Raw genomic sequence first — 27388 nt, forward strand, 5'->3', positions numbered from 1 at the left:
AAGAGATAAAATATCCATAAAAAAAACTACATATTAAAAGCATATAATAAAATAAAATTGCCTTAAATGATTAAAATGTATTAAAAAGTATATAACAAAAATATATTGTATTATCATCAATAATTCTTTTTACTAATAAAAGACGTTATTAATTATTTTTGTCAAACTGATTCACATTCGACGTACATACTTTAGCAAAGTAAACCAAGGGGCGAAACAATTCCTACTTGGAGAGCTCCCAGCAGCACCCGGCGCAAACGAGCCTAATCAGACCAGAAGCAAACCAGATCGCTACTCTTGGGAAGGAATTTCCATCCCCGACGATGCAAGGCCCCGAAAGAAGAATAAAGGCCACCCAAATCCACCCGTTTCGGTAATTTATTAAAATCCTCGTCGCTCACGTCGTACCGCGGAGTTCTTCAGCGCGCAATGAGCTACGGAGTGCTCCGATCCGAGACCTTTTATGCCCCGGCCAGCTGGCTCAGCACGACAAAAATTCTTTCAATTACAGAAAAGCGAGCTCTCCTTAACTCCGTCGGCATCGATATTCATAGCGAAGCGTGTTACGTAAAAGTTACGGCTTCGCCGGGAGAAGAGAGGATGCGAGTCGCTTACGGGCAGAAGCAAGGAAGGAGGCAGAGAAATGGTACGAGGGAAAAGCCGGGAAAGAAGAATTGGTCGGCGAAGGGGGTGCCAAGCTGCCTGATTGCGAAGGACAGCCTATCCGCAATTTGCGATCCATAAAACTGGGGTGGGAGGTGAGAACTCGCTTGTCTTTCATCGATGCCCGTTTCTTCTTCTTCTCTCTCTCACACTATTCTGTCCCTTTTTTTAATCCCCATTCCCGCCCTTCCCTGTTGTTCGCTCATTCGTCCTTCGCGCTCGTCCTCGCAACCCCTTTTTGCATTTAAAGGGACTCGCCGATACTCCCTTTGGATTCTCCAAGCACTTGGATATTAACCGGAGATAAACGGAGTCTAATGAAATATCGACGTCATTCACGGTGAAAGTTTGTTTAATCTGGAAATACCGTTCATGCGACGGTAAATTACTGAATGCACCGATGAACAGAAATCACACAGTAATAAGCATTCTCGAAATAATTCGGAGAATTTTCGCGAGGAAGATGAAGGGCAAAGTTTTGTAACGTGCGACGAAAAGATAAATGTCACATGCCGATTATACAATAAATATTACGTTAACTTTTTTATGTCAAAAGATATAATGTAATTTTTTTTTAATTTACGATAATGCAGCGCGATATACGAATATATCGTTATATTTTTAAGTAAAAAAATATTTTAAAAAGAGACAATTTTTTCATAATTCATTTAACGTGCATGTTATACAATATTGCCAGATAAACAGCATACATCATCGTGCGTGTAAATAATGACGTTTATTAGCGGATCAATAATAATACGTAAAAATAATAAACGATAGAGAAAAATGAAATCGCACGAAGCATGCTAGAAAATTCTGGACGCGCTCGCTTGCATGAATATAGATTGTAAAGGAGCCGCATGCGCTTCAGAATTACACATCTGCTCGGCCATTGCTTGTATAAACAAAGATTCGTTTATCGGCGGACTAACATGTACATAGCGTGATAATTTTTGAAAGCATTCTATATTATTTCTTTTATGTATATGTATGTATGTGTGTGTGTATGTGTATAAAATAATATAGAATGCTCCTAAAAATATTACGTTATGCACATGAAGCCCGTCAATAAACAAATATAAAAAATTCATATATGTATATTTTGGCAAATGTTCAATGGATAAAATTTTAAAATGCAAAAATCTTTCAATGATGTTTTAAGCCGTTTTATTTTTATTTTAAATATAGAAGGATAGAAGGTGTCGATTGAATCAAATATCAACGAACTTCGGGATCTTACGACTTTATGAAGTTCTCTTGATCGTTTTGGGATCGAGTTTTGGGTAACCATTGACTTTTGCTGACCGTCCTACGATTCGACCGCGATTTCCTCACTTCCATTGTGTCACACTTGAAGCAATCTTGATAGACTTCGTAACTTCGTAGAATCTCGCTGGCTTTCCGAATAGTGGATCAGGTTAATGCCGACAATTGTCCCGTTGAGTCAATTATTTGCAATCTCCGTACAGAACTTTAAAGCGATTCTATAGTTAACTTATTGGTCGCAAAGTTTAAGCAAAAGTTAAAAATTTCATATCATGTTGAACTAGAGTCACTCTATCAATGTAAAGAATTTTTATCCTTATTAAAAACGGATAATTCCTGTTACAGAATTTTATAAAGCTTTTCTCCGATGCATATTGTTGCAAATTTAATCAATTAAAAATCTAGATTTACAAATAAACATTGATTGTTAAAAATTCTTGTGTACACTATACGATAATCAAACAATATCAAAATAATCTGATCTATATAGTGTAGATTTATACATAAATTGTGTCTGGCGACGCTTTAAAATATCCATGGATATAAAAATTCTATGATTGAAAAATAAAAAAAAATTATAAACTCAAGAATATATAAAATATAAATAGAAAATTCGTCAAGCACCGAATAATATAATTACCGCTAAAGTCTATGATCTATTTAAAAAAAAAAAAATACTAGTTTCTCAAAATAAATTTTCATTTACGGAAATGGACATAGCACGTAAGATACGCGCGCATTATATTATCGTATTTCGAGAAAGTTGTTCCGGTACGAGTAGTCAAGCTTGCGTGGTTTAAGCCGACCGCGATCGAAGTGCCGCGGTGTTGCCTGGCACTGTTTATAATTTAAGGGGTTCTTGAGAGTCAAGAGGCTGCTGCGAGGGTTTGAAGTGACGCCGACGGTGGCCTAAGACATGGCGAAGGGCAGTGTCGTTCTATTGCGGTTACGGGTGTAAGGATCGGCAGGCAAGGGTGAAGTGTCGAGGTGTCTACGTGTCTTGCCATAGTTCTGATATGTTCGTGACTTTGTTATAAGATGTATTGACATTTGACAAGAAGATGTAATTGACAATATTACGTATGCTTCAAGTTGTAGGATCGTTACTTGTATATATAGGAACGTGGAAAGACTCTATCTTTTTCAAGCTATTTGAAATCTTTGATGTATGGGAAATCAGTGCGATCTTTATTTACTACCTATATTATAAGTATATAAAATATTAAATACGTAAAGAAAGTTAAATTTATTTAGCAACTTGTATCAAAATTGAGGTCATTTTCTGAAATTGAAACATTCGAAGATAAACAATAAGAAAGAAATCATAAATTATTATAAGCATTATATATTTTTTTAAATGATTTAATTTATATTGTTCTCAATGTGATATTAGAAATTCAGAATCTCTCAATAACGATGATACTCTTTCGGTCTGACCTGGACGCGTAATAAAATATCGCGACCTGTATTCATTTTGATATATCTCAGCTAAACTCGGCAGGATTAATACGGTACATACATTTTAATATTAGCTCGATAGTCGATCCTTCGAATGGAAAAACACGATTATACTCCTTGGGTCATCAGGAATAGGAAAATCGAAAATAGAACTCGATGAACGGTTTCGTGTTACGCGGGTCCCTTGGACTTAAACCTGCTTATTCACATTTATTATTAATTATCTCGTCTAATGTCGGACGCGCGTAAGATTTGCCTTTTGCTCTTCAAGATGTATGTATATAACAAAAGATTCGTATATGTAAAAATAAGAATTTGAACAGATTAACAAAAAATATATTCGTGGACGCAAAGACAATATGCCAGTTAACTTTCCTAATATTTTATCTCGAAATTACGGACTTGTTGCATTTTTGTCAAATATTTGGCTTCGTTTAAAAACTACGGATAAAAAAAAGCAATTTTCAATATATTGAACTGAAGATAGGTATACCATACAGACTACCACAACGTATATTAGAGACGCACATACGTCGTGGACCATATTATACCTTTTACGGAAACGAAAACGTTGAAAAAGGCCGCTTTAAAGGCCATAAAACATTTGTTTCCACCACCGCCACTTGCCGGAGTGGTATATTGCGTTCACTCACGAGTGCGGGATTTTGAATTGAATTTGAAATCAGGGGGCCCGAAATTTTATGGCAGCCGGGTGTCAAATGTCGAAGTGTCGCGCCCGGTACCGGCTTATCGCTGAGAAACTCCATGATCCCGGGACTAAAGCTCCGAAAGGGCGTTATCGGTTTACTCCTTCGTCCTTAGGTCGCGATACAGGATGCGGAAGACTGTTCAATTTCGTTTTCGATTTGAACTCCGCGTGAAAAAGCACGAAATGGGCGCGAAAGGGAGCAAGATCTACTGTTTCGTTTTATTGGCTCCACTCTTCCTTCATGATCATTCGAGATGATCGGATTATTGTTACTGCTTGAAGATTCACAGCTGTCTTCCTTCAACTTGTTGCAAATCTATTCCGTGAGATCCCACACAATTCTTGTTATTATTAAGAATATTCATTTATTATAATTCTTTAAATTTTTCGTTTGTTTTATACAATTATGTCCAAATAACGAAATCATAAAATGTTTTTTTTTTTCTCTATGCGTATATAAGTATATAAAGGGATATATTTAAAACTTTCAGTAATTTTTATCATGCAAATCTCTTTTAAATAATACAATATATGCACATGTATCTGAGAATTTGTTGATTCTATTAAAAAAGTTAAGAAAAATAATATCAAATTAAAGATCTCTTTCACAATAACATTTGCAATACAACCACATCTTACATCAATATTACATTGATGTGAGATCGTAAATCGTAATGTCGACAATAAGATTAACAACATTGATGTTCCCAATAATTTTGCGTTGATTTAATTTGTTTATGTAGCATTAACGATATGTCGAAATATTTCAATATATATATATATATATATATATATATATATATATATATATATATATATTATGATATATAACAAATAAATTATATACAAAGCAATATAAAACAAATAAATAAAATCATATTGTTTGGTAGATTTTGCATCAAGATTGATTATCAATATGCGGAGACACAACATCGAATTGTAAAAAACACCTATTACAATAACGATTGTTTGCCTTGGTATGCGATAACGCGCATCATATGTTATATATTAGCGGCAAATGCGGCTAACAAAAAAAATTGTTACGATGCTACATTGTTTGGCGCGGATTAACGTCTTGAAGCTTATCGCGTATAAACAGCTGCGGCTATATTTAGCGACATTATGTGGATCAATGTTATCATATTTCGTCACCATTTGATAAAAGCGAGTGTTTCATTGTTTGAATTAGCACAAATTCAGTCTAATCACATTCTAAACGACTGTTATTCGTATAAATCCTGTGGCAGGTAAATATTTTTTATCGGACGTCTATATTTTCAAAATATAACATTTTTTTCTAGAACAGGATTTCTATAATACTTGATGTTTATATTGATGCGTCTCAATGTTTAGATTAGATTCGAGTAAATATAAACAATATTGCAAAATATTTGTCTCATATTTTTTTGTCTTTCCGTATATATTTATCATTATTATATTTAATTATCGATAATACTTTATTGTATGGTTTTGTAGCGTATATTCTATTTCATCTAAAATTAATCTAAATGTAAGCAAATCAAAACAGATTTATGATATAACTTCTAATGATTAGCACATGTGATTTCATCGCGTGATGTCATGTTAAATTTGGACTAGGAGGATTCGTCCATCATCATTGGACTAGGAGGATTCGTCCATCACCACGTCCAAGACGCGTCAGAGAGGCGATAAAAGATAAATATTGCACGCGGTAATAACTCGAGGTTGTTTCCCGAGATTAATTCCTTACCTGATCGTTGTCTTGTTGATCTTGGCCGTAAGTGGGAGTATCACCATTAGGGGTAGTGGCGGCGGAGGGTCGCTGTGACGTTGACAAGTTGATCGCGCCGTCTCCGTCTGTGTCATGATCCATTATGCCATCATCCTGAAATCACGATCATCGTTACGTCAGTAACTATCTCGTGCACATAACTCGATTATAAACGGCGCGCACTTTCAGGAGAACATTGTTAGCATTGTTATCTTCCTATCGACTTACTTAATCTATAATATTAAAATATTTTTGCTTTAATATTATATATAAAATAGTGATTATTTAAATGCAAATATCAAAACATTTTATATTTAAAATAAAATCTGTGCATTATATAATCATATAATGTTTTTCTTTGTAATATTAATAAATCTTTTAAGATGTAATTTATTAAATGTGTGGTATATATAAATTATATATTCATAAAATGCCTGATATTACATAAATATTGATAAAAAAAGAAAAAAAGAAAATATTAGAAATATTTATATGGAAAGCTGCGCACATACGCAAATAACTTTGTGCTTAGTGTAAAATATATATTTTGGGAATATTCGATCATGACCTCAGAGCGTAGTAATCGTGATGAGATCTCGAAACATGCGCTCTTATCCGACATTGCCCTCAGGAGAGCCACGGTTTTAGATCGAAGTCTGACGCACGTGATTCCACCCACTCGACGCAAGAGAAACAATGTTTCTCGGTTGCGAAAAGCTAATAATACATATTTTCCCGGAAATACGTAACACATCGTGCTAAGATTCTGCTAAATTCATGCTAAGATTCTGCTTTCCGTCATAAGCAGTGTATAATACACAATATGTACAAGGTTATCGTAAATATTTCGGAGTACGCATCAGACGATGGTCAAGCTACGTATAAATAATTCGTAAAGCCCATTGTGTAATATCGTGATAAATCGTATAATATTTTAAAAATTTAATCAATTAAAAGTCTAAGTAAAAATTACATTTTTATAAAAGCGTGAGAAATAAATGAAAATGTTCTTATTCTATTACTTTCGCGTATATGCAAAATAGGGGGAAGTCCAAAAATCATTATTAACATATTAATTATCCAAACGGAAAAATTAGTCGCGCAGTATTCCTTCATGGATCTTACTGGGGTGAATCGAAAAAAATCAATTTTTTTCAGAAAGGAATAATTACGCGCGATATGCAACCCGTTAATTGAACATGTGTCGCTTATCTCAATTTCTGTAGCTAGAAAAGATACGTATAAAGCGTCGTATAATTAATACCTATTCACAACACTGATTATTCGCGACGACACATTCGTGACTAATATTATGGTACGCCTAGAGTCATCTGAGACGACCGCTCAATTAATTCTTAATTAATATATGCATGCCGCAAAGATTCAATCAAAATTCCTTACATCTGCTTCGATCCGCTGGCGGTCGCGTTGCAGTCCATAAGCGTTTAACAATACACTTTCCGATAAAAAGGGAGATCCGCTGTTTCCGGCATCAAAACTACGGGACACTACTCCGGGAAACTTCACGGCGGCATTTCCGGTCCCGACATCACAACCACGCGGCGCGTCCGCGGTCACAAACACTCGCACTTATGTCCACCGTAAACATCCGGTATATACGACGCGGGAAACTCGTCTAATGGCGGCGGAAGTCGCCTCTCTGATCGTCTCACAAAACCACCGACCTCACACACGTTTTCCGCACTGCATCCAGGAAGCGGCACTTTGAACCTCCTCCTTCGCAAAATCCGGCAGTCACTCGCGAAGGAAAAGAAGAAGGGTCAAAGTCAAAAACGCACCCCCGACAAATGGAACGCAACGACAGCGACGGCGAAAAGATGAAAAAGAAGGGAAAGAGAGAATGAAAGCGCGTCGGATTCGCGTAAAGAAGAAGACGAAAGCCAAACGTTAGCACGCCAACCGAGTAGAACGAGGACTAAACACTAAAAGCGGCACAGGCATACCAAGCAGCCCGACCGGCTGTTGCTTATTGTGTAAATATAAACAAATATAGTTGAAACCAACCAACAGGCCTGCTTTCAGTTTCTCCCGTCCCCCCCCCCCCTCAACCTCCCCGCTGCCACAGTCCTCCGCTCGCTCAATGTGTGTACCCTACCTTCTTCTCCTCCGTGTCCCCCATTCCCCTCCTCATATTCCCGCACCCCCTCTACACGGCACGTCCAAAGGCTTCCTCTCCCCGTCCCGCTTAGACACCCACCCTTCGTTACGTCCCTGACCCCACCGCCGGCAAGCGAACCACTACATCATACGCGGCACATCGTGGTCTGACTCGCCTTACCATATGTTCGTTTCTCCTTCTCTCTTTCCTGCTCTCCGACCATATCCTTTTTTTTCTCTCTTTTCTTCTTTTCTCTTTTCTCTCTCTCTTTCTCTTTATGCCCGCGCATCACACATCGCCGACTCGTCACACACTGTCGCCGAAGTCGGTGGGTTGCGGGAGCCTGAGAGGTCTCTTTAGGGTTCCTTTTTTTGTGAAATGCCTTTACGGATCATGGAAGAAGGAAGGCAGAAGTACGTTTTTTTTTTTCGGATATTTCTGACGTACGTGTTGTGAGAATAGTTATGATTATTCGGACCAGTTTATGTGCCAAAGTTCTGCCGCCGATCAATTGGAAACAGTTTATACGAAGAAAAATGTAAGATCTTCTCAAGTTTTTTGGATGCAATTTTTTTTCTCAACTCGCATACTATAGTTGTGATACTGTCAAGATTTCGAAAAAGAATTTCTTTAAACAATTGAAATATTCTTTCACATTCTTTTCTTGCGAGAAAACTTCAAAAAAAACCCGGGTAATGAATGGCACATTCAAGTTACTTTTAGCGTGCATATGATAAATGTACTAAATGTTTATTTTGGATGATATTTTTTTGAAAGTGCACAAAGAATCTTTAAGTTTTTTCTTCGCGCATTGTCTTTTATAGAAATTTCCATTTATTCCATTCATTAATGGAAATGTATTTCTATTTCATTCAAGATGCTTACATATCTTCCGCTGTAATTCTCTACCGTGTTTATAACTTATGTCCTATAATAACATCGACACATCAAAATAAACTCACTTTACGAAGAAATATTGATTAAGTAGAGATGCTGAAACTTTTCCCCGTGTGTGTGTGTATGTGTGCGTGTAAATCATATACAATTTATCACTTTGATGAACGCGTAAAATCTATATGATATTTTATAAAAAATTTATATTATATATTTTTTATTCCACATTAAATGTATATTCTTAAAAATTCAATCTGAGTTATAAATTATACAAACTACGTTTTTCATAAAGATAACTTTCGATAATACAATATTTAACATATAATACACACATTATGCATCGCTGAAGAATAATCTCTTAATGTACACTTTACGACAAACATTTCACGAATTCAATCCGCATTTCGCGAAAAGAAATGAAGTGTACGGTGCAAGTATGGAAATTCTCTATTCTTTGGTTAACTAAGTATATATACGCGCGAGAGGCGGTACACACGAGCGATAAATACGCGTGTACACACGTGTTGCCTGACGCAACCTGAACCACCGGCTCGAGTTTGTACAAGAGAGCCGGAAATGGGGGACAAAATGTTCCTCGAAACGATGTGTCCTTAAATATTCCTTTCACTCGTGCTTCTCAGCTCCTCGACAATTATACGATGTAGAGCGATACTGTACTATATCTGCTGTGGAGGAGCCGAAGACGAAAACGCGTGCTTTCGAATTATTATATAACGTACGCTCGTTTTTCGGACGAACTTATTATTATACAATAACACAGTTGTATACGTATATAATATTTCATTAAAAAATTAAAATCATTTAAATTTTCTAAAAGATATATATTGAACATTTTTAAGATGCCTTTTCTCACTCTCCTTCTCTCTCTCGAACTTGCCAATATTTCGCTGAAAAATTTAATACCTATTTCACAGAGTACTTGAATAAATAACATAAAACTGAAGTCGAAGTCGGAAGACGACTAACCTGCATAAATTCGCGGGAAAATCCGGTGCTCGCCGTAAGGCGAAATTTTCACCGCATTTTCCGCAGCGGTGTTTCATGCTTTCGACTCGCACATTCTGTGCGTGCGGTTTTAGGGAGACCGCGGAATATATAAAAATAAATTCTGTAAAATGCTAGATGGAAGGTTAACTGCGCGCAAACGAATATAACTGGAATTACACGCCTTGGCGCATAAAGTTCTTATTAAGCGGACTATAAAAGCTTATAACAACGAAAATACCGCGTCTTTCTCTACTTGCGTTTCCAAAGCATGGCGCGGGAGAAACTTTGCGAGCGACTGTATTAGATTAGCAATACCAACTGTTCAAAATATTTGAAGTGATTCAAGGTTTTAGTTATCTATTGTTGAGTATCTGGGTGCTCATGGCGGCATCGCGAAGAGGAACGGTCCCATCGTCGGTCCTATGACAACAAAACTGGAGGCAAAAATAGACGCAGCCGGCTCAGTCGGTTTATATATATATATATATATATATATATATACGTCGCATATACTAAATATGTATTTATTAAGTAAACAACGATGGGTCCCGCGGTACGTCTCGTTTCCTATTTCAATGTGGATAATGCGCCCGGGAATTTCGGGAGGCCTTGCTTGCCCCATCATATTTCGAACGGGCACAAAGTGTGCTTCCTGAGCTAAAAAATTATTTACGTAATTATTTTGACAGAATGATATAGACGTTGTATATATGTGAGGAAACAAGTAAAGTGAATCTCTTAATTCCAAAGTCTAGAGTCTAGAAAATTGAAGTCTAAAATTATTATGAAAGATCTAATTTTATGTGCTAAAAAAGAAACTTTTAATAAATAAAAATTTTACATTATAAATATAATCATATAAAATATATAAAAATTAAATCAAAAATACATAATCTTTAAAGCTATAAGAGTTCTTCTTTTAATTAAAAAAAATATATTTATATAAAACAGTTAATCGTATTGTTAATATGTACAATATATATAGATACAAAAAATAATTAATGAATTAATTGATAAATATTATTAAAACATTTGAATTTTGTTTTTTTTCTTTAATCAACTGTAGAATATAAGACTTGAAATGACTGAATCATTTAGAACACGAATATTATTTGAACAACATTCTCGTCTTCTTAATTTCCATTACCTTACTTTAAGCACAAATTAATTAAAATAATTTAATGATTCAGAATTTTATGGAGATTCAACTTAATTGATTACCATTGTGTATATATATATATATCGCTAATTTGCACTTTATCTGATACAATAAATGAGAAGAGATTAAATAAAGGTTAATGTTATATACTCGTTATCGAACTTCGTAAAGCAGCACAGAGACACAGGTACAGGCAGCCTATTCAGCCGTACAGAAGGATAATCGTCGAGAGTCGAAGAAGAGATAACGAGAGCTCATATATCCCCATCAAACCGGAAAGGGCGACAAGGTAAACGCGCGTCTTCCCACGTGCTTACGGCTATTTGAAGTCCTCCCGGTATACACGCACATACTCATCAAGGGTCTGGTTTGTCCCTACTAAATAATAAACGAGAGGATTTACCCCCGTCAGGTCTGCGCGACGGTACATAAAAATACTTGAATCTGAGAAATTAGCGAGGTAACGGGCTGTCGTCCGTTGTGGGCGGTGCGAGAAAGAGGGACAAGGGTGTGAGGCGAGTTAGAAGAGGAGAGACAATGAAAGAGGAGACGCTGAAAAAGAGGGAAACGTGGAAGGGGTCGGCCGACGGAGGCGTTTCGGTCTCCGTGCGGAGTGGCCAGGAAAAAAGGGTACCTAAAAGGGTTGAATTAATGTCGCGATAAATATATGATTTAAGGTGGAAACGTTTGCAACTCCGGCTAATTTTTTATCTGAGAACCGCGACCGCGCTCAGCGTGGTGAGGGTTTTTACCCTAGAAAAGCGAGCGCGACGATCTATCCATGGCGTTGGGCGCCGGCAAAGAGAGACGAAGGGGTCGAGTAGGAAGAAGAGAGCGGCCAGGAGGGCGCCTCGAATCTACCGCTTATTTCTTTTTTCGGGTAATTTACTGCCGGCGAGAATTTGAGCGGACACGCGCTTTTTAATAGTTTGCGCCGCCACTCTCGAAAGACTCGTCATGCTCCTTTTTTTTTTCTCTCACTCCGCCATTCTCGTGAGCCTACGCATAGCCTCTTATTAGTCCCTCTGTCTGTCCTTCTTCTGTTCTATGTGTGTGTTGGTCTTTTCTCGCCGCTCGTTCCCGTATCGAAAGGACAATGAGGAGGCATTTGCGGTGGTTACGGTAAAAATTACGAGACTATAAAACGAGCATCTACGACGCGCTTTACGTCATTCGACTTGGAGCGGCGAATTTTACTACAGATTACTTATCGCTTTTTTTTTTAACGTTGTTTAACTCCGCGGATAACGACGCATCTATCGAGGTGCGAGCGCGAGGTTAATCAGAGTCGGAACGATCGTTTTATGCGCTCATAATGCATTCGCCGCGTTCACACATATGCGAATGCTCCTCGTGATAGACACACAAATAAACATCTTGACGTATATTATAATAACTAATCGTAAGAGAAAAAATCATATACATATGTTCACTTCTTTATCCAATAATAAAATTATGCATATTCTTATCCATCGAAGAATTTTAAGTACATGAGAATGTCTTATATTTTATATAGAAGAAGAATTTGAGGAAGCCATTAAATTATTTCAATTTAAATAAAAAATAAAAACACGTACGTTGTCACGTAAGTAAAACTAGTCAAGAGAATATAGTTCATATCTAAGATAAATATTACAATTCTTTATGCAAATTATACTATCATTAATTTCTAGATTATATTCTGTAGAAGCATAAATTCTGCACGATATATTTCAAGACGTATTTTATTCAAACAAATTTGTTTGACAAAGTTTCCTCGCTTTGCCAAAATTCTAAAACAAAAAAGAGTATCTTCGATGGCAGTTTTCGTTATAAATAAATAGGTAACACCTGCGGGGGCACAAGCAGTAACATATGCGTCGTCATCATGTTCGTTTACGCGGGAATATTTATCGTAATTGCTATAGCGGCGATAAACATGAGCCTATACGTTTACGTTTACCTTAACGTTACGTTACGAACGATAGCCAACCAAACATTTACATCTGTCTCGTGTCGAGACGCGACATGATAAACATCTTTCCTCGAATCGAAAGAGGAAAACGGGCATCGTCAGCGTTCGGCGGAAGGAAGGTTTCGAAAAGCGCAATTCTCGATACCCACCCCTTCGCGCGCGTAATCGGAGCAGACGCCCCCTTAAAGCAGAATATCCCGGCGGGACCGCAAACACGCGTTTCCCCAATCATCTACGTGGTCTGACACGGGCAGTCGTCGTTACCAGTGTTGGATCTCGCGTGTATCAACGGCATACGTGACATCTGGTCCGTGAACGATTGCAAGAAAAGGAAAGAACCGCCTTCATTTCTAGATCGCGCTGCAAGAATAGAAAAGGCAAAAAAAAAAGAATAGAAAAAATCTAATAAAAAGAATAAAAACAGAGGATAAAATACATACATAAACAGAAGAAAAATATTGAATAGAAAGAGAAGAAGCATCAAAAAGAGAATGAAGATTTAAATGAGTGATTAGGATAAAGAATCTCAAAGAGAAGAACAGAATCGAAGATATAACAAGTATTTATACTATAAGAAAATAAAAAAATAAACATAAAAATGTTAAAAAAAAAATAGTAGAAGAGAGTAATAAAGAAAGAAGTATGAAAAGAAGAGTGCAAATAAAGAGACAGTAAGCGAATGGATAGAAAAGTAACGGTACGGCCAATCGGAGATCATCCGAGAATAACAGAGGGTGTCTGAAGCGAGAGGCAGAAGCACGAGGGGAGAGGGCAGCCGCCCTCCAGGAAGCGAAAGGAGCGACGACCGCTTAGGTTTCCGCAGCGTCGACGCTTTTCGGATTAACCGCTCGGACATTAGAATACGGAATTGATATATTATGGTCGTGGACCGCCGTCGGTGGACCGTTTCCTCGGCTGTCCACCCGTTACCACCCCTTCTTCGGCCGCGGAACCGCGGGGGTCAGGATTCGTGAAAGAAGGAGGGCGGATAGTCCGGTTACACATACTCTTTAGGCATGACTGCTCGCTGTTCGCATCTTTCATCGCATTATCTCGCCCTCGTAAAACATTCCTTTATAGGTTGCCGAAATGTCCCTCTATAAGAGAGGGAGGAGAGGGAAAAGTAGGCTGATCATATTGTACTGCATCGTTGCGATGTCTCCTCGTCTTGAATGATTTTATCTATTATTGTATACGACGTCGTACAAATACGTATTTGCGAATTTTTTACGAGAATAAAAATTTCGATTCCCTCAAATAATTATACAAATATTTAATTGTAATATAAATTTTAAAAAATAATTTAATTTGCTAAAGTACTATATAGTATTTGCTTCCTCAAACATGACTCTAATATAACCCTTCAATTATTACAATATACTAAATATTAGATAGTCAAAACAAATGTTACTGTTTTTAACATGAGACTTTTGTTTTGTAATTCATTTACAAAAAATAAATATGACGATTATATCGCATAAAATACCATATACATCGATATACGCGATCTGGAGATCACCAGGCGGTATCGCGTGTTTTTTTTTTTTTTTTTTTTTTTTCGATTTGATTTATCGCGATGGCGATTAAGGAGGCGGCCTGAAAGCGAACGTTCGGCTCAAATGAACATCGATCGGCTCTTTCGACCCGAGTTCGATCGGCTAATGGCTCCCGGTAGACATTAACATTGACGGGAAAGTCGACGAGCGTTTATGTGAGCGTGGCGTTAATTCGGCTTTAAGGCATCCTTGGCTTTCCCCCTATATCCGTGCCGGTGGTTCTCTTGTTAGCATACTTATCATCCGTTCGTGGAATTAAGAGAGTGAGCGAGGTGTCTCCGGATGGTGATGGTGCGACGGCACGAAGAAATCGCGCGCGAGGGTGGAGAGAAAGACGTTAGGGGATGACTGTCGTGTAGAAGCGGGGTCTGAAGCGGGGATTGGAACGGGCTGTTGATAATATCAGTCCGAGTAAGATAGGACGAGTATTGGCTGGCGGACTATTGTCGGAGTAATGTTGATTGGATTCAAGACCGAAGGCATTAATCTGCCTTCTTTTATTATGGTACCGAGAGGACTATTCTCTCTGTTCGTCTCTCCCTCCTGTCTTTCTCTCGCGAAGATCGTGTCATCTTCTACTACGTTTGATATCCACTTACACGAAATACCAAGTTTCTCTCTGTCTCAGAATAGTTTTCACGTTTGCACGGAGTTCCTTAGGACGGCGTCGCTCAAACCCATGCCTGTATCCGCAGTCGCCATCGATCCGAGATGCTTCGATTGGAGCTTAAAATATGAAGTGTATCTCGGCGGCGTTAAAACCTCGTTCGTTCTGGCAATCGCCCAAAATTTCGTCTCTCTATTCAATTTATTGGATATTACCTTTGCCTGGAGAATCCCGATATATTTTTAAATTTTCCAAATGTGTATACTTTTTGTAAAATTCTCTGTTACCGTATTATATTATACAGAGTCCAATAAAATAACAATTTTCTTTTCAAAATATGTAATCTATTCTTGCTCGGCACGAAAATTTAATAGAGCCGTTTGCCATTTTTTATATTTAATCACATTAAACATTGTGATAAGCAATGCAATTAAACAAGAAAAGAATGTAAGACTTAAATCTTTGATCACATCATAGAGTTCGTTCAATTAGGTTTCATCTAATTCACCGACACCATCTCCACGGATTAACGATGATTTATTAACGTAACCAGCTGTATCGCGAAAAAATCGAGCGAACAATAGCGGCATCGCTATCTCGTAGCTTCGGACTTTCCGCTTTAGAAAAGAAGGAGATCCAGATGGATGATCGTAAGTGGTGGACAGTGTCCGATAAGGGCAACCGTCGGAACGGAACGAGGCGAGGGAGATCCGTGGCGGTTGCCGGTCCTGAAGAATGGACCTCTTTGTTTAGCCGTTTATGGTGGAAGAGATTTAGCCGGATTGCCGTCAACCGATAGCCAGCGAGGGTGAACAGGCAAGGGGGTGAACGCCCGGAATCCGTGGAGAACTCGCACCAATACCCGCCCGCGGTTGACTTCTTCCGTCTTCCCTGCTTTTTACCGATCTTCTGTCCTTTTTGCCCTCTCCTTTTCCTCACACGGCATGGCAACACCTTCCGAGGAGATTCGGTACGCTTACGAGACGACCCCTCACAATGGTCGGGCATTAGCTGACAACAGAGGTGTGGACACCGAATAGCCCTAACGCCCTTAACATCCGCCCTCGCCTACCCCGCATGATTGGCCGGTCAGCCAGCCGTGCGAAGCGTTTCGCATTTATAGCCAACCGGCGGATCTCGCCGGGATCTAAATAAAATCTCTGCCCGTGCAGAGATAAGAGCAGCGAGATTCGCCAAGAAGCAAATCCTCCTTCGCCAGTTGCTCGGAAAGAAATACCAAACGATGTACACCTACGATTCGTTAAACCGAAATAAGACTAACGCAAAAATAAAGCAAATGTTATTTATAACATTAGACAAGAAATATTGCTTCTACGTAAAATGCAAATGTTTTAATTTTATATTTCTTTAATATTTAATAAATTAATAAATAATATAATAATAAGCTATATTAAAAAGCTGTTAATAGTATTTATTAATGTAAAGTTGTACGCAAATTATATATTGTATTATATAAACTTAATTTATAATATAAATATAAAAAATATTATTTTATACGTAATTTTATACGTAAATTTTATAAATGTATAAATAATATTTGTGTGAAATTCGACTCTTCTCTTGTGCTTCTAATAAAAAATTTAAAATGGATGAATAAAGTATAAATTTAGAAATAAACCTTAAAATCAAACCAGAAATCCTACAGACATCTACGACTAAACGGTTTTCATACGACCAGATACAGTTATGCAATAATGAGCTAATGTAGGTAATAGGATTATGTCGAAATCTCCTGTAATTGGCCGCTGAAAACGCAAGCTCGGTTTTGCTAATCACCCATTAAAAGGTAACTTTGGACGCTTTACAGTTAAGCTTAAGAGGTTTACTGGACTTTACACGCATACGGAGACTTTACGATTGTTTCCTTTTTCAGAATCATAAGATGCAAAGGTCGGTAATTCTCATTTTATAATACAATAGGATTAGTTACACAATCCTATTTACATATGTGCGCGGAAGATCTGTATTCCTTTCTCTATCTTCACAATTAGCATAAAATCGCTTGTATCGAGAAATTAAGATTATCTTAATCATGTTACCGGATTAATGACATTATTTTAAACATTAGTTTTAGAAAAAATTTGTAACATTAAAACGATTTCATATGAAATGCTTATAAAATTTCTATTTTATATAGAGAATACTTAACCATTATTCATATATAAAACTTTTATTCACACTAAATCATGGAAATTTTATTTTTCAATATCTAGATTTTTAATCGCATGAATTTTTCCTCAACTAATCTTTCACCATTATTAGTTTACAACTCCGTTTAAAAAATATAGATGTTACTCTGATTTAAATATACGATATAAATATATTTATACACATTTATACAAAAGATGAAGACATAGGAGATATCTTACGAATGTCATGACACGCTCGATAATACGCATATCGCGGAAATACCCTCATTTTGCTGAACATCCGAGAATTGAGAGCAGGGATGAAGCTGCCAGTCGAGGAAAACTCCATAAATCACTGCGGAGGCAGAGAAAACCCAAAGAAGACTAGCACGTATAGATCGCAACTGTGCGAACGTGCGTGTGCTACCGGCAAAAATATACACGTCTATATATGTACGAGAAACGGATCTTTATTTACTCTAAAAGGTAAAGGGAAAAACCGACCACCGGTCTCTGTTCATCCGTACCTAGATGGCCACTGCCATGGAGCCTGACCGTTCTCACAGTAAATATATCGAAGTGAATTGCAACTTCATCCCTAATCCAACTCGGATACCCCATGCTTGAAACTTGATCCATAGCATCGCAGTAAATTCGCGCTGAATTTATAAGAACCGCTCCGCCGTCTTCGAGAACATCGTTCTTCACCCATAAATAGATCTTTTCTGACCTGACGATTTTTGCCGTAAAACGCGCGCAAAAATTAAAATTTATATTTAATATTTTTCAAGTAAGATATAAATAAAAAGATCGTAAAAATTCATAAATTATTCTAATAAATTATTAGATATTATTTTTATGCATTAATTAATAGGATGCGATTAAAATACAGTGAAAATTAAATAATCTGTATATGATCTCTTTGCAACTCTAATGTTAAAGATTTAAGTTTGTTATGCGTTATATACAATATAAAACATTTATATATCTCAAAATACATCGTTTTGGCCGATCTGCAATGTTGAAGTAAGTCCCGGCACGGCAAGAATAATTCACTACCCTCGATGAGATGCGCGTGATGAGAACGAACTACTTTAACCTCCACCTTTTAGCCCGCGAGTTTCAAGGGTGCTCAGCCGTATAGTGTCAATGAATAAAAATTTGCGGTGAGGGTGGCGTTTGATGCCGATTTTAGAACTTACCCTCCATCCCGCTCTCGTCATTCCTCCCCTCTCTTTCTTCCTCAGCGACGAGGACATTACTTTATACTGCGGCGCAGGACCCCCGCGAGAGGAGTCATGGCCCACAATCAAGGGCGCTCGTAGAGGGAGGGTAGCCCGCACTTATTTTCGCCTGACTGCCCGCAACCCCCTCGAAACCACCCCCTTTGGCGCCTACTGCAAACTCCGAATAAGACGGTTTCGCCTGGAGATCATTACGCCGCGCCTTAAGTCGAGCTAATATGTCCTCTCCTCCACCCCGAATTCACCCTCCATCCGACCGCGATTCGTATATATCTCTCGAAGAAGCGAACGTCGCGAGCTAGAAGCCGGCAGCGCCGCTGTCGCCGTTGCGACATAGACAATTTAATACCGTTTTATAAATTATACATCGTCTGCAAGCTCGCGAGACGAGCCGATTACCGGGGTAGATCCTTCGTCCTCTATTTAATCCAGTCTCGAGGTATGCGTGTGTGTGTGTGTCTGTACGTCGAGATACCTATGTACGATTGCGACAGGTCGGGTAGATACGTGTACGCGTGACGGCGAGGAAGAATTTCAGGGAGGAGTAAATGCATTCGAACAAGGATTCCTGATGCGAAGCTTGCCAGATATCGCGGAAGGACGTTTATCGGCGTTTAATATCGATTAAATGATGGATTCTTAACGAGAAAGCATTATTTGTATTCGCCACTTTTTTAGTGAAATAGATTTTAAAAAGCTAACTTTGTTAATTTTTTTTTTTTTTTTAGAATAATTTATTGCCCTCATTTTTTTCTAAGCTGGAAAGTTTGTTTAAATAAAAAAAAAAAAAAAAAATGTAGCGTTCAAGCAATTCATCGATATATTATATATAAAAAATAAAAATTTTTATCACATTGAAATAAAGGAAAAGGAGAAAAGGCTCACCCTAAAATCGATAAGTACGCCCGCAAATCTAAAGGACCTACTCCACCTTATCCGCGAAGGGGAACGAAAGGCGAGTATCATTGTACCTACAGGGCCAGAGGCATACAGCCCCACGACATTGTCGTATTATAAAAATAATATATCGATATCGTAATAAGGGAATGATTGGATACATCGACACCCTAAAAGTTTAACCCTCCTCCTCGCGTTTCACGTCACCTCGTTTCCTTACCGACTATTATTCATATAACGTTGGCATATTTTCAAACTACTCGTGCTATATCTTTGGAATGACGCAAAAATATTTTTTGAATGGAGCACATTGTGTGTGTGTGTATGCGGATGTGTTGTAATATTACAATACAACTTTAATATTTTTATTACATAATAAATATATATATATATATATTGTTTGATTAATAACTCTTTTATGCAATGCTTGTCCGATGTATGGATGATAAGCAAAAAATGTTGTATTTTTGTTACACATATCTTTTTCCAAGAAAACAATCTCTCTCACCCTCGCTCGTCGAAAAAAAAGGGAGGAAGGGTGCGACTATTCCTTACGCTCGCACGTGTTACGGGTAGAAGTATCGATTTCAGGATTAGGTAGCAATTTTTCAAGCCTACGACGAATAATTACTGAATCCTTCCCTCGACAGGCGGCCTCGAGCGCAACCAACGGTTGTCGTTGCCACTTTTGCCTCCTTGGCGCGTTCACCGACACGCGGGTTCCGTTCTGTGGAACGTCAATGAAAAATGTGGTGCGAAGAATTTCCTGGCGTGATTAACGGTCTTGCACCCTTCCCCCGATCCTCTTTTTTATGACAAAGCTCGGAGAGATACATCGATTGTTTGAGATTTCGTAGCGCCACAGTATTTGTTCCGGAAATTGCAATCGCGACGCGACGTAGATGTGTTTATCATTTCCTGTTATTGGTAATTTTTTGCTTATAATTGAAATTTTGATGCATATTTCTCATACTACTTTTTAAAATCATAAAACGTACTTCTCTCGGAAGTTTGACATTATCTTAAACACTCTGACGATTAATTTTTATTCCTTTTCAATATAATTCCGATCCTCATAGCTATTATTGTCCAGTCACATCATGGTCCAAGTCTGAGATTATATTAAATCACGTTATAGAAAGACACAATAGTCGTTTTTAAACAATGTCGCTGAAATCAACGATGCATGTCAGCGTCGTTAGACCCGACGAGGTTTTTTAAAGAGCCATGGAGACGATACACGTCGGCGTAGTAACTTTCTGGGAAGGAAGCCGAGGGGCGGACTAGATGGAGGCCGGGATACCTTCATCTGCGGATTACTTATGCACGAGCAGCCGGGACTCATTTCATTGCAACGGAGCCAAGAGCCGGGAAGCGAGCGGAGCCAAGCCGACGGAGAAATGTTTCTATTTAGCTCGCTTAAGCTCTTTATTAAAGGTTCGCTTCTTTTGAGAGTCGCACGCGGCTACGGGCCGAAACCGGGGAGAACCGACACCGTGATTCGAGAAAAAGAGATTGTGGTCTCTTAACGACCACACACACGCACACACACACACACACACACACACACACACATACACACATCCCCCGCTTTCTCTTTTATTTCTTATCTCTGTTTTTCGCGATCACACGCCGGCGTCTTCGTCAGCCTTCCGGTCTAATGATTCGCGAGATTCTCAGGGTAGCTCGCAGTAAACGGGCGAAGAGAAAAGGGGGGAAAGAAAGTGGGAGAAATTGCGTCAATTACTCGCTGATTTCGGCATCTGATCCGTGGATTACGTCCCGCCGCGGATACTGATCCCTCTCTCGTTTATTGAGCGACGTTTTCGAAATGGCGTGATTGGATACGGGGGTACGCGGGGGTGAGAAACTGCCTCTCCCGCGCGAGAAGCGCGCTTCCGTCGCGAGATAAGAGGCAGCGAGTAATATACGAAATTGGATGTTTTAATAAACCACCGGGTGGCGCAACGAAGCATCGCGCGCTCGAGAAACACGAGCGGCTTTTCGTAATGGGACGGTAATATTTATAAGGGAAATATATTACCTGCAGTTTGAATTAAATGAATTCTAGCCCTTTGTGCTCAAATGTCGAGTGTGCGCCGTGACGCAACGCAACGTAAAGGAGAATTAAATGATAATGTGTACAATGAGGCGGGGAGAATATAAAGTTTGGCTTAAATAAATTTCCGCTTCCGCGCTTGTATAACGTGTGTAATGTAAAGAGTTTATATGCAATTTTATATGGTGGTATTGCGAAAAATCTTATGTTATTTTACATTGAAAGCAATTAATAAATTAAGATTCGTACAATCGACGATCTGCTATTCTATAATATTGCGAAGGATAATGACATTTACTTTTTTTAGTGAATAGATACGTAATTTTTATAAACATATAATACAAATAGCTCCATAATCCCAATACAAATTTTTCTGAAAATATAAAAATTAGTAATATTCGCGTAAAGTTTTATTATCTCTGCGATAACAATAATAATTTTGACATTAAATAACAAAGCACTGGTCGCATTAAATCGGTCGATAATCCCATAATCAGTGAGACAAAAAAAGTTTCTTCTCATTTAAATCGTCGCATGGCTGAAAATATTTTAAAAATCCAGCCCCGTCAACTATTTCGACCCTTCGCGATCTCTCAACCCTCTTTTCGAGGCCGATTGTCTTCTCATCGCGAAAGAGACGGTCGAAGGAGGCTACAAATAATTCCGGGGTGTTATTCGATGGCATATTTTCGATTATCGGCCAACGAAGCGTAATCTGCGCCGTAAATGGAGGATTGTCTCTGTGTAGCGCAAGATGAGGTGCTGCGGGCTCTTCGAGGGATGGCTCATCGAAGGGGGGTCGGTCGCGCGAAAGAGGGATTTACAGGGTATGGGGGTGTGACTGTAGGAGAGAGGGAGCATAGCCACCAGCGACTCTTTAAAAGAAAGCGGGATAAACAGACAGTTCCAGCAGAGCAGGGAGGAAATGTAAATTTCCAGCGAGGCGGAAGGACGAGAAAAGAATAAGGGCTCGAACACCGCGGGTATATTGAGTGAGCCGCCGGCCTTTCCACCCGCACGGCGAGCCACCCCTCCTTTAAATTTCATGTGCCAATTGTACGCGATTGTCTTTACTTTGCTTCCCGCGTGTTTCGACGTCGCGGGACGACGAGTTTTCCAAGTTGCGCCCGTTTCTTCCGCTCGATGTGTTTTGCATCGCGAATCTTCGCATCGGCGGCGAGGAATATCGCGAAGCGAAAACACAACATGATGAGTTCACCGCGTGTATAACATGCCAGTTTATTGATCAACTAGATTAAAAATTAAAAGTTATTTGTCCAAAAATATTAATTTCCACAAATTTGTCCAAAAATTATAATTTACATTTGTTCTTAAATTTCGTAAATTACACAATTACACAATAATATGAAAATCGCGCAGATTTCTTTTCAAATGTTACTTGAGACGGATCAAAAAAAGATTACATCGAAAAAAAGTCATATCACTGACAAGAGCAAGGAGTAATGCAAGTAGACGGCCACGAAATGATATTCAGGAGGAGGGACACGAGTAGCTGGAAAATGAGACGGATCGAAGGCGAGATCGCCGTCCACGGCGTATAAAGTGAAAGATTTGCTCGCGAAGGGTGGCTCGCGTGACAGGGGTTGAAGCGACGGCGGAATCGGACGGTCACTCTACGTGCCGTGAATTCCGCGCCGGGAAGAGGTTGCGGAGAGTACGCGAAGTCCGCCCCGGTGTTGTGGAACTTCGAAGGGCCGACGAGAGACGATAAGCGAGAGCAACAGTCGCTGAATAAACACGAAGTCCAGTTAAAGTCGTAATAAATGTCGCCCGCCTTCCGACGGGCTTTCCCCCTCTCTCTCTCTCTCTCTCTTAGCCCACTCTCTCGCCGTGCTTACTCTTCTTTCTTTTTCGGAGACAAACGGTATTGAGGGCGAAAATTGACGGCTTTATCGCGCCGCTTTCGTGAGCGCGAACTTTCCAAGAAGTTGCGCTTTCGTTCGCCCAGCTTCATATCCTCCAGCTTCGAGAATTCTACGCGTCTCTTTCTACCGATCCGTGATATTCCCCGGCACAATTGGACCGCTTGATTTGCAGTTATATGAATGAAAAGAGATTGGATTTGTTATATGTTCATAAGAATTTTTTTATCGTATCAACAAAGAGATTTGAATTTTGCTGGTTTTTCAACAGGCAAAATTGATAATCAAATGTAAATTTTAGGTTGTTTACAATATTTGTCAAATTATCGATAATTTTTTGATGATTTTTATATTCTGTATAATAAACGATTAAATTAAACAAGTAATATATTAAGATATACGGGTTAAATAAATTTGCTTTCAACACAATGAGTTTATTTTTTTGTAAAAATTATTTCTTTATCGTAAAATTTGTTATTCATTTGTTATTTATGTATTCCGCTGGCACGAATGAATTATATTTTATCATAAAATAAAATATTCAAGTCAATGTAATTTTATATGAATCATACCCGTATTTTATGTGTACACTTTATTCTAGAAAGTGATAAAATATATTATTTCGTACATATAATATTCCAAATTACAATATTTCACGATGAATAAACAAAGCCGAAAGAAGATTAACGTAGAAGTGGCAACAAAATAATAATTCCGCAATTTCGCGGAAATGTAATCGCATATCTTTGCCGATTTTGTAATCAGTCGACGTAGTCGGTTACCCGCGAAACCGCATAACAAATGACACAGAACATATGTTAGAATTGTTTATTCACGTATCTCGCATCTGAACCTTAGCCCGGTATCACGATCTGGCGGAAAAATAAATTCCCATCGAGACCACATGTTTGTTCGATGTTGCGAGATATCGCTATATACATAGCAACTCTATCATAACGCTTTAATATCTTTACGACAACCCTAATCCGTCATGTGAAAGTATCTATTTTAATGTGTCACCTCCGTTCACGATGTATGTTAACGGTTTCTATGTTTGATTATTCAGATGTTATGAATCGACAATGTTCAATGATAACTTTTAAATATTAAAAGATATAGATTGCGAACAACTTGAAATCCCCGTTTCAGAATTATTTATAATACAATATTTATTCTTTTAATTATCATCGTATAATTGCTTAATCGTAATTATCTTATAATTTCTTAAAAGAGAATACGATATAAAAAAATGTTTAATAAATTTTCTGATTTCTTATTCTCTTTCTATAAACCAATTGAAATCGTTATCTCAAATTATGAATGTCAGCAGAATGTCTATCTATATCAAGATGGCTATAGCATCAATGACGTAAGTAGCCATATTTTTTATAGCCGTATCGGGGCATAACATCGCAATCAACATCGTTCAATATATTATGCACTCTCATGACGTTTCGATGACGTCGACATATCCGCGTATTTTTATCGTATATTGACAGAAAATTGATAATACAAATATATTTGTTGAGCATTTTACAAAAAAGTTATGAATATTTTTATGAGACAAAGAATAATCTCTTTGGTATTTTAGATATATTATTATATTTAATAAAATTTAAATATCGCGGTAAATAATTAATAAGAAATGTTTGTATTATATATCTATGTTTATTATTAGATAGGCTAAAATTCGAGTATACTATTGAAAATATATAAAAATAATAGTAATTATTTAATATATAGTAATTATTTTTTAAAGCACACAAACACTGTTACGTAAGTATTGTAAATTATAACTATAAGAACATTTAGAGTATACTATGGTATTTTCCAGCCATTTCCCACAAAAGTCGCCTGAAATAGCAAACATTTGGCGCCGATGTCCTGAAATATATTCTTGCAGAAATTTCTGCTGCAAAATTTTGTCTCGAAAGTTTTATTTTGTTTCCGGTTTCGGTGAAAATACGGCAAAACTTTTCGTTCATTCTACCGCAATGATAGTAATAAAGCTTCCCCCGCTATAGGTATTTAATTAAATATCTATCTATTCGCCCAAAACTAAAACATTTAACATTATGTTTTTCTAGAGCCTTTTTAAAGAGATTCTCGACTCCGTAAACACAAATTTATTAAATATTTAATTGTATAATACATTCTATTCATGCAAATTATTTAGTGATTTTCCACGGAATCCGAGGTCATCATATGTAACTATTCATGCCAGAGTCAATTAAAACTTTCCAACAATGTCGATCAAATCGATTTCATATGATATTTTGATCGCTGCCAATGAAAAGCTCGCCCCTAACGCATATTCCGCATTCGGGCCTCTCGATCAGCGTTGTTTCGACTCGTCACAAATATTTACCAAATATCGATCTCACCCCGCCGTGTGTCGTGTCGTGGTCACGATGATGGGTAAATTGCATTTGCCGGTCATCCGCGATGTCGATATTTGTATTCGTTTGTACATCGAGTAGCAGATTGGCCGTTCGCCAATTAAAAGCCCCGTTTATTCTCGTACACTTGATACAAGAATCCTCGTGTAATTCTCATGTAATAATGATAACCACATATGCAATTATGACAGCATCCGATTGCTATTGTTTTCACGAATGTATTTCTGTATAATTTATGCTGCAAGACGGTAAACTCTTTTACAAAATCATGATACTTTTCAATCAGTCGTTAATCTTAAAATAATTGAATCTAGAATATAAAAATAGTTATGTTTTTTAATGACAATAAAAAGAATGACTAAATAAACTATTACACAAGAAATAGTTAACATTATATAGAATCTTGCGGAAAAATATCGTATCGCACTTTGCTACAATGATAATGGAAATATATTATATATGATATCGTAGCGATCAGAGCACGTAGTTCTTTAGAAAAAAGAACTGATAACAGAGTTTAGAAACGGCAAACGCTATAAGAAGTGTTTTATTTTTAACTAAATTGCAGTAGCATATGGTCTGGAAATGTTAGTTTCTACCTCTGCTCCTACGCGAAGAAACGAGTCTCATTGATCTGCGTGTATCGGAAATACCGTGGATACTTGCCATATGCATTTGACTGTTACATAATGATCACCGTTGAAATACTCGTCTACATCCGTCGTATCTTATAGCTTCCACGAATTAACGATAAGTATACGTCTTTGTAAAATTTAAAAATAAATAAGAGAGTTTTGTGGAAAAAATTATAAAAATTTTTCCCAAAATGTCGAATAATTCACCACCTAAACTCATAAAACATCTAATCAATCTAAAATCTCGAATTTCTGAGATTAATATAAAATGATGGTACTTCTTCAATATAATAAAAAGAACTAAACGATAAATGGGTGATATGCTGATATAAAAGAATTTCTCTGCAGCTCTGAGCATGTAGAGATCTTCATAAATTTTTGAATTAAAAATGTTCCAAATAAATAATCGAGACGATTTGCTATCAACGGGAACAATGTCCTTCTCATTAACATCGCCGCTGGCGCTTAATTTTATCTTGCGCATTCGATAAAATAACGGATATCCGCAGCTCGCTCGTAGTTCAAAAAATTCACCCGAGATTCGATCGGAAAACATACGATAGGATACGTAATCATCCTGCGGGAAACCGGTGACCGTTAGCATCGCTCGAAAGACATGCGATCTCGCGCTACCGAAGGCGGCTCTCCTCCGTCTCGCTACATACGAGGTCGCCGAACAAAGGTGACGGAGACCCGTGGACGTAGGTCGTTAAAATAATAAAGGTTGTTATTGAACGGCGCCGCTGTTGAATCGCCAGGTATCCGTGCAAAAATTTGAATTTCTCCCGTTCGGCATCTGTCGGTCTCGCGCTTCGCGTCTCATCTCTCGATCTCGTCCCCTACGCCCAACCCTCCCTCCCTCATCCTTTCCACCCTCCTTTCCTTTCATCCACCGACGCCACCGCCGCGAACCTTGGCAATATCAGAGGGCGAAAGACCCGATATTATGCCATTCTCAATACTGCACGCTGCGGC

The 27388-nt window shown here is 38.0% G+C and overlaps 1 protein-coding gene across 20 annotated transcripts in view; it reads right to left on the bottom strand.

Annotated features, from left to right (window-relative positions):
* Window positions 1-27388, bottom strand: part of Foxp (forkhead box P) — a 262057-nt gene that overhangs the window by 88296 nt on the left and 146373 nt on the right. For 19 of the 20 annotated variants that reach the window (XM_070294692.1, XM_070294689.1, XM_070294698.1 and 16 more), the window contains one exon: window positions 5829-5963. In XM_070294692.1, the coding sequence (XP_070150793.1) occupies window positions 5829-5963 (135 nt within the window). Of the gene's footprint in view, window positions 1-5828; window positions 5964-7250; window positions 7701-27388 lie in introns of those variants that run through there. The other variant, XM_070294708.1, reaches the window with a different exon arrangement.

The sequence above is a fragment of the Polyergus mexicanus genome, unplaced genomic scaffold (genome assembly GCF_030449975.1).
Source record: "Polyergus mexicanus isolate NDT 795.1 unplaced genomic scaffold, iyPolMexi1.0 SCAF_4, whole genome shotgun sequence".
NCBI classification, from domain to species: Eukaryota; Metazoa; Arthropoda; class Insecta; order Hymenoptera; family Formicidae; genus Polyergus; species Polyergus mexicanus.